This window comes from Panthera pardus, unplaced genomic scaffold (genome assembly GCF_024362965.1).
Source record: "Panthera pardus isolate Hobbes unplaced genomic scaffold, ASM2436296v1 HiC_scaffold_26, whole genome shotgun sequence".
In the NCBI taxonomy this organism is placed as follows: Eukaryota; Metazoa; Chordata; class Mammalia; order Carnivora; family Felidae; genus Panthera; species Panthera pardus.
In genome coordinates, this window is record NW_026526832.1 from 18,755,637 (window position 1) to 18,770,648 (window position 15,012).

General features: G+C 40.9%; 1 protein-coding gene across 4 annotated transcripts in view; it reads right to left on the bottom strand.

The window, feature by feature from the left end:
• Nucleotides 1–15,012, bottom strand: part of BABAM2 (BRISC and BRCA1 A complex member 2) — a 397,579-nt gene that overhangs the window by 245,959 nt on the left and 136,608 nt on the right. For all 4 annotated transcript variants that reach the window (XM_019448772.2, XM_019448794.2, XM_019448765.2 and 1 more), the window contains exon 6: nt 7,750–7,824. In XM_019448772.2, the coding sequence (XP_019304317.2) occupies nt 7,750–7,824 (75 nt within the window). The remainder of the gene's footprint in view (nt 1–7,749; nt 7,825–15,012) is intronic.

Genomic DNA, 15,012 nt, shown 5'->3' on the forward strand with positions numbered 1-15,012 from the left:
TCTAGTTTATGCCTAAACTTGGTCACAAAGGTTTCTCTAACAATTCCAACCTGTAACAATCTGTGCATTTTTAAAGGCCTACTGTACATGTAGCATGCAAATTAGTACTTATTTTTTTATTTTTTAGTGCTTAATTTTTTTTAATTAATGTTTTTAACTATATTTTACCAACTATAGTATAAGATATTTGGGAACCATAATTATCCTTGTATTCCTTTTTTTTTTTTTTTTTTTGCTTGTCTAATCCTCTACAGATTCTAGTATCACTTTAAATCAAAATCACTTTAAGTCAAAATCAATACTTCAGGGTTCTGCACAGTAGTATTGCACTGAAGACCAAACAAGCCAAGTCAATATGGTCTGGGTCAGGGTCTGGGTCAGGGTCAGGGTTACAGGATGGAGAGACAGATAGAAGGATGGATAGATAGATAGATAGATAGAGTGAAGCCACGCCCATTCTGTACACTCTGCTTCAGTTGTTATAAGCAGCTGAGGACACTAGGGAGGAGGGTAGAGGGGTTCTGGAGCTACCCCAGTTCCAGGTCTTCCTTCTGTCACCTGCTGGGTCCCACTAAGATCCCCCTAACGTCACTACAGTGTAAGTCAAGGAAAGAGAAGAAGGGCCTGGATCCCATCTCTTCCTCCTCACTAACTTCTCAGACTCTACCTGATCCAGCATCATTCCCATTTCCAAGTCGGCCTGACCTCCTGAGTTAAAACAAAATGATTCATGTGTTAACACAATTAAACTCTCCCCAGTGGCGGGGAGTTTCAGCATCCCTGCAGGTCAGATCTCCAACCACCTTAACTCCACATCACAAAGAACAAAAGGCTGTCTTGGGCTCCCCCATGTCTCACCTCTTTTCCACTGTCACTTCCATTCAAGCCCTTTCTGACTACCTTTTCTCTTCTTCATGGTGTCCCCGGAGTCCCTGCGCACTGCATCTCCCACCTTCATCTTATCCAGGGACACCCATGTCACTCTCCTCCTTTGTCCTGCCCATTTTAGGGCTTCACAGAGCACATCAACATCTCACCTCTGAAAACCACTCCGGATAGATTTACCTTGGAACACAGACCACTGCAGCTCTCACTTTAGCGTCCTTCCTCAATCTCATTTATTCTTTCTACGGCAAGACAGATGTAAGGAGGCCTAGCTTCCCATTCTGACAGCTAAAGTGAAAATAATCTAGCAATACAAAGTGTTTCTTGCTGCAGTGTGGTGTGCTGGAAAGACCACTGGCTTTAGAGCCAAGGAACCTGCATCCAAATCCCAGTTCCACAAATTGCTACCTGGATCACTTATATAATGTTGCCTCCAGAGTCCTTATCTATTTAAAAACATGAAGGGAAAAAGTTACCTTGCAGAGTTGGTGAGAATATTAAATGAGATCATATATAAAGTACCTAGTCCGGTTCTTACAAACAGTATTTATTCAATACCAATTGGTTCCCTCTCCTCACTCCCACCATTCTAAGCTTATCACTGCCAGCCCATTAATAAATGAGGCTGGAGGCACCAAGGAGGGCCGCAGTCATGCCATCACTGTGCCAATAAATCCATTTACGTCTGAGTCTATTAAGCCAAAATAGAAATCCATAGCTCTTACTTAGAGCAGTAGCTCTTAACCCTGGGTGCACATCAGGATTACCTGGGGAACTTTTAAAATATGATACTTGGGCTTCACCTCCAAAAACTCCAGTTTCATTGGCCTGAGGAGGGCCAGCAATCAGTGCAGCCCAGCATGGGAACCACTGACTAAAACTAACTGGCATCATCTGGAGTTAAATGGAATCCAAGGACCCTTGGAACTTCATGCCCACTTCTGTAAGTTCTCCCAGACAAGACCATGCTGAACAGATGCAATCTCCCCAAATTTACTTTGGTTCCGTAGGCTCCTAAAATAATCTCAGGGTACCAAGCCACTTCATATGGATCTCTGTCATGTAATATGATATCAATCAAAGTGGAAAAGTATCCAATAAATATGCAATAGAATTTTGGTGTACCACATATCTCAAAGGAAAACACAATACACACCTCAGGAGATCATTTTAAAATGTACTTTCTATGCCCTAGAATACCCAAAAATCTAGGTCTAAACTGCTTTCTCTATGAAATTATACATTAGTTATATTTTAGTTAGTGGCTCCAGTCACAAATTCACCAGCCTTATGAACAGGATGCGTATGTGATGGTTAACTCTATGTTTCAACTTGACAGGGCTAAGTAGTGCCCAGATAGCTCGTGAAACACGATCTCTGGGTGTTTCTTTGAGGGCATTTCAGGAAAAGATTAGCATTTGAACCAGGAGACTTCATCAAGAAGATCCACGCTCACCAACGGGGGAGGGCGTCATCCACTCCTTGAGGGCCCCAACAGAACACAAAGGTTGAGGATGAATTCTCTCTCTCCCTCTTTGTCTCCATCTCTGTCTCTGTCTCCTCCCCTCTCCTCCTGCTCTCCTCCTTTCCCCTTCTTCCTCCCCTCCCTTGAGCCAGAAAGTCCATTTTCTCCTGCCCTTGACATGAGAACTCCTGGCTCGCTCGCCTTCACACTCCATGATTTACACCAGGGCCTCCTCTCCTCCCCTGGTTCTCTAGCTTGCAGACGGCACACTGTAGACTTCTTGGCCTCCGTGACCTTGTAAACCAATTCTTGTAATAAATATCCTCTCAAAAGTATTCTGTTTTTTCTGTTTCTCTGGAAACACTGACAAATACAAAATGGTTCCCTAGTTCAGAATCAGCGTCTGTACATCTGAAGGCGAAACGTGGTGCCAATCCACCTACTGCTCTCATAGTCCGGCAACGGATGACCACCCTATGCCCTGGGGCGTGGTGCCTTATCTGCCTGAGATTTTCTCCAGAACACCCTTCCACAGCCTACCTGGCTATCAGACTGCCGTGGCCAACACACAAAAGTATTCTGTTTGGCCAGCGGTGTTTAAAAAAAATATTTATCCGTTGCCGTCACTTAAAAAGCAGCCATTTTTTCCAGATAAAAACCCTTGAGAATCTAGGCTCCTTTTCATAACATCTGTATATGTGGCAGCAGGAGGCCCACACTTTCACAGGCAACAACTCTGTAGCTGAGTAGCAGCTGCTGCTCTACATGAAGCACACACGTGCCGGCTCTCTACGGCTCTCACCATTTCTCACTGTGTTATATACATCCAGCCAGATTCATGCCTCCTCAGTACCTGCCTGGCCCTGAGAGCACCTGCAGTTGCTAACCTACATGTGATAAGAGAAAAGGATGACTAAGCAGGTTGAACCCGCCAGTCAATGTCAGGTTGAGGAGGCAGCTCCTTCCCACACAAGTAGTCTTGGACTCTCCCCCATGTTAATGACCTTCTTACACCATGTAGGATTTCAGTCTGGATATCTGCCTGAGACTCTCTACCTGTCCTGGGCCCTGGAAGCTGTCTGGATAACCTGACCTTAATTCCTGCTGTCCGCCTCTGTTTGGCAGAGTGACCTGTGTTCCACTACCCTGCACTGACCGTGCCCTGACTGATCAACCATGGTGGCTTCTGAAGGGTAAGAAGGTTGAGCACCTCATCTCCCAACACACACGGCCCAATGCAGCTTTTTCACCTTCAATTCATTTCCATACAGCGTTATGATTCAGACACCACAGTGGGACTAAACTACTGTAGCAAGCAATCCTTCAGACTGTGTCAAGTTAAATGATGCTGAGAAGATTACTGTAGAAACCAGAAGTCCAAGTACTTCAGTCGTAGTAAGTTGGTTATGGTACTACCGCTGGGCTGGGCCAGGGCTCAATGGAACCCAGTGTAGAGACACTCCAGTAACCGCTTACACAACTGCCATAAAATGAATTTTTAGTGTATGTTTTTTCTCAAAGAACAGGTCACGAGGCTGAATCCTAGTCATTAGAAGTTGCTGCTCTTGATTTCCTTTAGGATGTGGTGAAAACTGACTTGTGTATGTTCTTGTCTTTATTCTTGGGTCTGAGAATTATTAAACCTGAGTATATGAGGCTGGAAAGCAGTTTTTCTTTTTCAGGGAAGCCATACTCCATAGTGAGATAACATACAACCTTCTCTGGTTTAGTAACTAGAGTGACTCTTACACTTTTGTCATTTCAGTAATCTGCCCTTTATTCTGGGACCACAATTTCTCAACATAAACACACCAGTTGAGAAGTTCAAGGGTGCATACCTGGCCCAAGTGGGACGGACACAGGAAAGCTGATCTATGTCTATCTGTAGATTATCCTGCTATGTGGACCACAGAAACAGGGGATTTGTACTACATCTCCCATTTCATTTCTGGTAGTTTGTGCTGGATTTCCACCACCCACAAATAAAGAATCCTAATTAATACAGAAGTATTTTTTTTTCCTGAGTTTTTATGTAAGTGATTTATCTGACCCACTGACTTACCTCATCCAAGAATAAAATTTAGACACTGAAGTCAGGACTCATTCTCAGAATAAATTCACTCTAGTCCACGTAAGAACCATATATGCCGAAAGTATAACATTAAGTAAAATCATATCATCGAATATTTAATGGATTTTTCATTCTCACATGAAAAAATTCTTTTCATGGATAAAAGAAGTATGCTTGGAAATATAAACTTATTACGTGGATGATGGCTTCATCGTGGTACAAAGAAATTTCACTGTAGCAAATCAGTATGTCGTCAAACTCCATGTTATTTCAATATTTAAAATTCTACTTCACTTTTCATTTCTTTGGGATGGTGAGGCAAAACTACATTGATGCTGAACAGTATCCTCATCCTAAGAATCTGAAGACTTTATTTTCGGACTGAGACTATCAGATAGCAGCCTGGTAATCAGATTAGGAGCATCCAAATGCTAATAATATGTAAATCAGTTCCTAATGCAAACTCAGTTTTTAGAGTAGTACAGCCAAATGTCCCAAGGTTATGATACGAAAACTTTAGGAACTTAGATTTTAAAACCTTTAATGGGCATTCTGGATTACTTCCACTAGGCAGGTATTTTTTTCCTGGTTGTTTTGTGTTATACAAGAAAGTTTTTTCTTTTTCTTTTTTCTTTCTTTCTTTCCTTCCTTCCCTCCTTTTCTTCCTTCCTTCCTTCCTTCCTTCCTTCCTTCCTTCCTTCCTTCTCTCCTTCCTTTTTCTGTCCTTGTGGCTTTATTCTTTTTGCATGGATTAAAGATCCAGAAAGACATCAGTGCTGCAATGTAGGCATTTCATCTATGGTAGAAACGTCATTTCATAGTACCTTGGGGGTGTGGGGGGTTGGGGGGGAAGCTTTCCGGTTTTGCCAAATAGTTTCCACCTTTTTCCTATCTGACTAGCAAGGAAAGTAAGGACATAATAATACAAAGTTAGGACTCTTAGAGTAGAAAATATGGAAATTTGATTTTGAAAAGAAAAAAATTAGATTATAATACAAGATATATTTTTTGCCTTGACCCTCAAGAACATGAGCAGGGGCAACATTAGATTCAAATAAACAAGACAACCCATCGAACTGATAAGGCCCAACAAATCAAAACAGATTCTGTCACTATAAATAATGGATTGACGTGATTATAGAAATAACGTTCTCTCATATACTATTGAATTTGGCTTTAAATGAGCTGAAATAGAGTTTTAACTGGAATCCACGTGGGTCGATGAGTCTGTGATCTAAGTTTCCAAGGAGACTGCTTGCTACTCGAATAGAGCATAGTAATTGCTAAAACCAAATTAATTATGCTTGGTAATCACAGATATAATATGCATATTTTCCACAACAGGAGTGTGGAGAAACTGATATAAATTGCTGACTTCCATTCTTACTTGGACTTCATAACCCTTAGACACAGAGTGGAAAACTAGTCAATGAGAAATTAAAAACGAAAGTTTAATGAAGCACAAAACTCCCATGTTTTACTTAGGGTGAAAGAAAATAATTTCCCCACCTTGAGTGAAAGGTATTTTTTTTAACGTTTCATTTATTTTTGAGAGAGAGAGAGACAGAGTACAAGCAGGGGGGTGGGGGCAGACAGAGAGGGAGACACAGAATCCAAAGCTGGTTCCAGGCTCTGAGCTGTCAGCACAGAGTCCTATGCAGGGCTGAAACGTGAATCATGAAATCGTGACCTGAGCCCAAGTCAGACGCTCAAGTGACTGAGCCATCCAGGTGCCCCAAGTAGAATGTATTTTAACGTTTATTTATTTTTGAGACAGAGAGAGACAGAGCATGAACGGGGGAGGGTCAGAGAGAGGAGACACAGAATCTGAAACAGGCTCCAGGCTCTGAGCAGTCAGCACAGAGCCCGACGCGGGGCTCGAACTCACGGATAGTGAGACCGTGACCTGAGCCGAAGTCGGACGCTCAACTGACTGAGCCATCCAGGCGCCCCAAGTAGAATGTATTTTAAAAAGCGTTCCCTTGGGGCACCTGGGTGGCTCAGTCGGTTAAGCATCTGACTTCAGCTCAGGTCACAATCTCACAGTTCATGAGTTCGAGTCCCATGTAGGGCTATGTGCTGACAGCTCAGAGCCTGGAACTTGCTTTGGATTCTGTGTCTCCCTCTCTCCTGCCTGTCCACCCTGCCCCCACCCCCTGCTCATACTCTGTCTCTCTCTCAAAAATAAAAAATAAAAAATAAAAAGTGTTCTGTAATCTTTTCTATGGTCTATAGCTTATATTCCACCAAACCATACTTCCAATCAAGATTAATATCTAGTATTATTTATGGCTACAATATACCAGGAAACTTGTACAAGGTTTCTTTCTCTCTAAATGATTGTAAATACCATTAACTCTCTGCACAACATCAAATTAGGAAGGCAGACATTTCTCTTCCATTAGACTAAAGCTATACAACTACAGGGCTGAGGGCAGCTAGCTATATCTTAAATCCCAACCCAGATCCTCATTTGTGATGAACCTAGGCCTTGTGTTACGACTTTCTGTTCAAACCTGCTCCCTGGTCCATTTGGTTTCTTTCATGCTAACCACAGCCTAGTCACTGGGATTCTGCCTCTTATGTGCAAAGCATCTGCAGACCCCAGCCCAAAGTGACTCTCCCCCAGCCACACCTTGCCTGCAACACATTTTAAAGAATGCCATATAGGGGCACCTGGGTGGCTCAGTCAGTTAAGCATCTGACTTAGGCTCAGGTCATGTTCTCACAGTTCATGCATTCTAGCCCCACACTGGGCTCTGTGCCGACAGCTCAGAGCCTGGAGCCTGCTTCAGATTCTGTGTCTCCCTCTCTCTGCCCCTCCCCGACTTGTGCTGTCTCTCTGTCTCTCAAAAATAAATAAAAACATTTAAAAAAAAAAAAAAAGAATGCCATATACACTGGTCTAAATCAATTCTGGACAGCCCAACAATGAAGGTGCCTAAGATGAACTACTGACATAAATAAGGAAAATGAGATGCCCTTTAGCACACAATAATTAATATGCAATCCTACCCAAAGAATGCCTTTTAGACAACTTCCATGAGAGTCTCTCCTCCCAATAAGATTACTAACAGTGATTGTTTTCCCCAAATTTAGTTTACTTATTATGGATTTTATTTTGTAAGGAAAATTCATTTTGAAATTACTTTTAGGGCTACTATTTTAGCTTTTTGATAACAAACTCAGTAATCTTTGTATAGTAAATATTTTTAATAAATTCATCATCTGAACAAAATGCAGGCAAGCCAATCATACAAATATTCAGAGTCAAATAATTACTTTAAAAGCTCATTTACATTCTCACACTGATATCGTATATTTTTACCTTGAGAAGGTAGGTGGGAATATTGCTGAAATCCACCGGCAACTTCAAGAGGAAACGAGCTGAAAATTCACCAGTCTGTAGGACAAAAGGTATAATAATAAGATTAAAATAAAAAATTGATTGTAAAGTAACAATTATCACCAAGGCCACAAGTTCAACCTGTTCAAACTGGAGGCATTTTCAGTTTGGGTTTCCTAACATCAAGCAAGAAAAGAAGGTTGGAAAAGTAGGGAAAGATCAAAAAGAATTATTATTAGCTACTAAAAGCACAATCAGAATTTTTTAAATCTGCATTTTTAATGTGCAATAAAATTATAAGGTAGCATTACCTTTTTGGTTTTTTTAAGTGTAAAAAATATACATGAATATATGATTTTTTTTAATCCAAGCAATAAAGACAGACCTGTCCCTTTGATTCATTTCTTTTCACTAAAGCATTCAGACCAATTCGCTAAGATTTATAACTCACAGATGACTGACATGTATCACCATGCCTTATAGTATGTCTGGAAATACATACATAGGTCAAACTTCTACCCTTATAATATAAAGCAATCTATCAGTAGGTACCCCAAATAAGATTCTAATCTCCTGGACAGTCTATTAGCATCCATCACCAACTAATAACTTTTCAGTAATTCTCTCAATTCTCTTTCCATAGGAAAGATGTACAGAGGTTTATAGAATTAAAACATTTAGCCAAGCCTAAAAATAGCTTTTACTTTTCTTTAAAGAAAAAAAATTCATGTAAAAGAAAAAAGTTTTCCTCTCACTTTGTGATGATGGGAAATCAAAGTTGTTTTTTTTTTCTTTTTTGGGTTTTTTGTTTGTTTGTTTTGTTTTGTTTTGTTTACAATGGGAAAGTCTAAGGCATCACATTTTTTTAAAAACACTTTGTCACAGTATGCAGAAGGGTCTTTCCAGTTGGGCTAACAGACACCTCGGGGTTCCAAGGAACCTGTCTGCAAAGGCCACAAGGAAGGGTGCTGAGCTGGTGGTATCCTGGGTCTTTCAACCTCTCTCACTACATGTCTGCAGTTCAGCTTGGGATTTTGACATACTGGGTTTCACTATAACAACTTGTTTGAACAAAGAACTCCAGGAATGATCTAGAACTACTCTAAAGAGTGGGTCTCTATCCTTTTTATATTTTGTGAACACTAAACAGCTCCCAATGTCTCCACTGCCTTCCCCCTTAAAAAAAAAAAAAAAAAAAAAAAGCACCTCAGGTTACTAAAACACATCTTTAGACATAGCAAGCATTTACAAATATTTTTTTATGGATCAGTGAATGAAGGCACACAAGCACACATGCACAGCTCTCCAGAAGACTGCACATCAGTCACCACACCTGTCTATAATGACCCTAGGAACTGGGTGCAATTTTTAAACTCTGACCTAAAACCTTGAAAAGGCAAACAGAAATATAAACCTTGAGCTCAAAAGATAAAAGTGATAACGACCATCTGCATGGGAGTTGTTGTTTTGCCGCTTATAACATCTTTTAATTTACATCAACCTCCAGCTAAGGACGGAGCACTTCCTCATTGCCACAAGCCTAACCCCATGACACAAAAAGCAGAAATGAGAGAACTGAATGGACAGACTCAAAGCTGAGGCAAGCCAGATAGACTCACAGCAGCCACTGTGCCGCCAGAAATGTCAGTGGTGAGAAACAAGGAAAAGCATTGGTGCTGAGCAGCTATCCTCAGTACCCAATGCCAATACACGCAGGCTACTTGAAAGAATAGTTAAGAGTCACCTAAGGATCTACAAACAGCTTGCATCTCAGTAGGTGGAAGGAAAAGGTTTGTGAAAGAGCCTATTAAAACTCTTACATTTTATCAGAGTCCAAGATGACCAGAAAGGTATGGTCTTGGTGTTTTGTTAAGCAACTGGAGGACTCTACAATTAATACCACCTGGTCAGTGGGATTCTTTGGACCTAAGCACAGGGGCTCCTACATTGAAAGAGGTGAGTATAGGGATAACGTGTAACACTACAGATTTCTACGAGAGCTTATTAGAGGGGTATCTGGCCCAGTGGGAATTTGGGGGTATGGGAAGAATGAAAAGTCTTCCTTTGGTGCTGGTAGAGCACCACAGGGTAAGGGACATTCATCAAAGAAGACAAATTCCCAACCACTATCCCCATTCTTTCTCCTATATAAGCAATTCTCCCCTCTTTATCCACTCACTCCCACCAGCATGCAAACATCATTTAAAAAGTCTTTCCGGGGGTGCCTGGGTGGCTCAGTCAGTTCAGCATCCAACTTCAGCTAACATCATGATCTCGCGGTCATGGTCTCGCCGCTCGTGAGTTTGGGCCCCGCACTGGATGAGCCCAAGCCCTGCTTCCGGTGAGCCCAGCTTCTCTCTCTCCCTCTCTCTCTCTTTGCCCCTCATGGGATTCTCTCTCTTTCTCTCCCTCTCTCTGCCCCCTGCTCACTTGTGCCCTCTCTCTGAAAAAAAAAAAAAAATCTTTCTTAACTTCATACCTCACTTCAGGTCCCATCTCAGTTCTCTGTTGAACTTCACAAAACAATCTCCTGTAAAGAACTGGTCTATACTCAACGTACACATTTCTCCTTTTACTATTCTCTCTGGAACCCTCTCCTGTCAGCCCTTCCTCCCCACCAGCCAACCCCCACAGCCCATCAGGGTCACCAATGACCTCCCCACTGCCAAACCCAATGGTCATCTCTCTGTCCCCATTTTATTACTTGTTCTCTCTGCGGCATTTTGACATAGCTGATTATTACTCCTTACATTCTTCCCTTTGTTTCCAGGATCCCACTCTCTTGGTTCTTCTTTACTTCATTGGCCTCCCCTACGGTCTCCTGGCCTCTGAACTCTGGTGCACACCACCACAGCTCAGATCAAGATCTCTCTCCTTCCTTGACACTTCCTTGGTGATCTCATCCAGGCTCAAGATTTTCAATACCTTTTATATGCTGATGATTCCCAAATTTTCTATCTCTGCCCAGACCTTTTCCTAACTTGTTTCATGTATCCAACGATCGTGAGTAAAACCAAACCCTTGGTTTCCTTCCTTTGATATTTATTCTTCATTTTAGTAAACGGCAATTCCATTCTTTCAATCCCTCAGGCCAAAAAACCTCAAGATCTTGACTCCTCTCTTTCTCGCTTGTCCTACATCCAAGGTGGCAGCAAATCCTGCTGATTCTACCTTCAAAAGAGATCCTCAGCCCCAACCCCTTCTCGCCACCACACAACCACGTGATCTGAGCCACAGCTACCTCTAGCTTAGACGGTTGCAATCACCCCCAACTGCCTCAGCCCTTGTTTGCCAGCAGTCTGCTTCCATCGCCATACACACAGCAACCCTTTTAACACATTAGTCAGATCACGATCCCCCTTTGCTCAAAACTCTCAGACGGTTAAGTATAGCTTCTTTATAGAATAATCTGACAAGGTAACAACTGAGCAGAGCCGTGAAAGAGGTGAGGAAGAAAATCATGTGGGATGTGGGGGAAAAACATCCCAGGCAAGGAAAACAAGAAGTATAATAAGGGGTGATGCGGCCCTAGATGTTCAAGAAAGAACAAGAAGGACAATGTTACTGGAGCAAACAAGTACTAATACTGATCAAAGCTCATGCAGAAACTCTCTTTTCCTAACCCCAGTAGGACGTGCAACAATCGCTCATAAAATTAGTGAACACTAAAGTGACTACTTCATCTATGTGGAACATTGGGTAGGTCATTTCTGGGGATGTTGAGAGAGGTTTTTTAGAAGTACTAAGGGATTAGAAGAGGTTGGGGAAGGGAGGTGGCTGGATAGACAATAATAAATCAAACTCAATTCATCTTCATTTTCAGTTTAGAGAAGCAACCAATCAATAAATAGCCATTGTTAAAATGGCAATAGCCAAGTTAAAATGGCGATCTCAAAATGTTCACATTGTTACACCCAATGGCTCATCTATATTTAGGGGAAAAAAAACAATGAAAGGAATAAAATGTACGATTTAAAAATTAAAACAAGTCTTGTACATATAAGGTAATGGGAAATATAATTACGTATTTAGCACTTGGACTCATGTGAACTGCTAGTTATTTTAGTCCATCCACTGCATTTTAGCTCTTTTGCCCTATTTTAGTTTGTACAATATATTTTTATTCTACCAGCTATTTTAGACCAACATTCCTTTTAAAACGCTCAGACAATCCCTACTTTATCCCCTCTCAAAATGTTGATCCTAGAGCTAATATAAATTTATGTTTATTGGCAAAAGACTGATTTACACGACTAAATTAATAATAAAAGGCATGTGGATCCAAGGACTAAGAGGAGTTTGTGTTTATCAGCAATGGGCTGATTTGCACAACTAAATTCGCAACACGAGAAACTCGAGACTGTGAAAGGAAATTTGGTTCTCTGGAAACCGCAGAAAGTGTTTTTTGATCTCCAACTTTCAAGCTGACCGTACAGTCTTTATTTTGCCATTGAGAGAATAAAGAAAACTTAGCACTTGTTTCTCACAGGGTTGGAAGTGCTGGAAACTACAACTCAAGAATTCAGCTTTCAGTTCTGCCACTGACTTTCCTTGTGACCTGGACGTCATCTCTTTCTGTGTAACTAAGTAAATGCTGATTTAAAACATACCTTAATATAAAATTTGAACCATAAATTATATAAGGAGTAAACCATAAGTGAAAAATCCTTTCTGAGTTCTACCTCAGATGACTTTTTCTGTGTTTTTATATTCGAAGTTCCAACAGTTATTCAAGCAATTTACGGTCACGCTGTTGTCACGTCAAAGATTGCTTCCATAGCAATCTTTCCTGTAAGCTGAAAATGAGACATTTAGATGCAGCCAAGTGAACAGAATAATTTGATTTTTTTGTCAGTCCTTGGTCAAACCTTCTCTTGGATAGATGTAGAAAATTATCTGACCTCTGACTGTGAAAATGTCAGCCGTTCTGCCAACTGCCTTCATGGCAATTTCCCCAGCTTAGCAATAAATATGTGCATCCTTCCTTTTTTTTTCAAGTTGTAGTACACTGGCAAGTAACTTAAACTAATAAGACTATGAGTTTTGGCAATTTATTAAATCTAACTTTTCTTCTGGTAATAGCGGCTATGTCATGTGACAGGTAGTGACAGGCAGACATCTTGTGCAGAATGGGCTCCAAACCCAGGTTACTATGTAAAGGGAAATTTGACTTCCTTTCTGAGAGGTTGTTCCTTTGTCAACAAACAAGCTGTCATCCGAAATTGACTGCTTCTATCACTTAGACAGCTAAAAGCTAAGAAACACTCAAGAATGACTATGACTTTGGAGCACCCGGATGGCTCAGTCGGTTGGGCGCCCAACTCTTGATTTCAGCTCAGGTCATGATCTCATGGGTCATGAGATTGAGCCCTGCGCTGCGCTGATGGCACAGATCCTTCTTGAAATTCTCTCTCCCCCTCTCTCTGCTCCTCCCCTGCTTGTGTTCTCTGTCTCTCAAAATAAATAAATAAACATCAAAAAAGAAGGAGGAGGAGGAGGAAGAGGAGAGGGAGGAAGAAGAGGAAGAGGAGGAGGAGGAGAAGGACTACAACTTTAATAGGATGACAGTCTGATGGTGATTCTTCAAATGGACTCTGACAACCAATAGCCTAAGTCTGGAGACTATTCCTTGGCAAATGCGTAATTACTCATTACACGTGAAAAGGAAAGCCAAAGCCAGTCTAACGAGGATTTCATAACATCTCATTCTTTACCAAATGTTTTCTAAGCTATATTATTTAATTATCCCAAAACCCTGTTCTATAGATATAATTCACTTGTTCCTATTTTAGAAATGAGAAAATTTAGGCCTAAAACAGTCAAGAAACTTGCCTACAGCCTTTGAGAGAGCAATAAAGAGTCAGAGCTCAAGATTCATTCCCCATTCATCACTATGGGTTAAGAGCCTAAAATGTGTCAGGCCCTATATTAGGTACTGCAAATATAATGAGGAAAAGAGACATGGCCCCTGCCCTCTTATAGCTTATCATCTAGGGAGCGACTCAGAAACTCATCAAAATAATGCTCTTATAAATTACAACCTGTGAAAACTCTGTCTACACTTTGGGGCTCATTACTCTGAGGGAACTCTTAGAAAGCCAGGTCCTTAGACCCCACAGAAAAATAAGCAATTAATACCAGCTAGGAAAACTTCAAAGAAGCAAAGCAGAAGGGCTAACTACACCGGAGAGTGAGAACACAGTAATTACAGCAGGGTAATACTGTAGCTAAATCAAACAGAAAATAAGTCCAGAAATGAGCCAAATACATTTAGTGTTATGATTGGTGATGTGGGACAACTGCATCGTCATCTAGGAATAAAGTTAGATCCACATCTCATATCATATATGAGGATAAAGCCCAAGTAGATTAAGAATTTCAGTGTAAAAGCTGAAACCTTAAGGAGGAAAACACTGATGAGTATCTTTATAACCTTGCAGTAGGGAATGCCTTTGAAATCCGACTCCAAATTCAGAACCCAAAAGGGAAAAGACAAATAAGCTTGACAGCCTGAATAGAAAGATTTCATGGATGGCAAATAACCACCATCAGCGAAGTCAAAAGACAACTGACAGAGGAAAATGTCTTTGTGACTCTACCACAAAAAGCTAATGACCTTAATGAAAAAAAAAAAAAAAAAGATGAAAACCCCAAGAAAAACAAGCAAAGAATATACAGAAAAGAAATATAGTCTGAAACATGAAAAAATGCATACCCTTATTCATAACAGAAGGAATACAAATTATCATTTTTTACCAAACAGCTTGGCAGAAATCCATCAAAGCACTTCATAGATGTCGTTGCACTGTGTTCTCACCTCCGCTGTTTTTGATGAAAAGTCAGCGTTGACTCAAGTTCACTACTCACCTACAAATAAAGTATCAGTTTTCTGTGACCACTTAAGATTTTCCCTTTATGTGTGGTTTTCAGTATTCTGACTTGCATTTGTCTTGGTTAGTTAGGGTTTGTTGAGATTCTTGAATCTGTAAATGTAGGTCTTTTGCCATACTTGGATATACCTAGGCATTATTTCATCAAATATTTCCCTGCTCCCTCTTTTTCTCCTCTCCTCTCCTTCCGGGACTCCACATTCATGTATGTTAGATGTTTTGATTTTGTCCTGTTAGCTCTGCCTTTGCCTCTTCCAAGTATCAACCCCCATCCGGTATCTGACTGCTTTCAATCACTACCCAGCACCTTGAGGCACAGGGCTTTATGTTCTGCCCAGAGCTTACAGCTGTTACT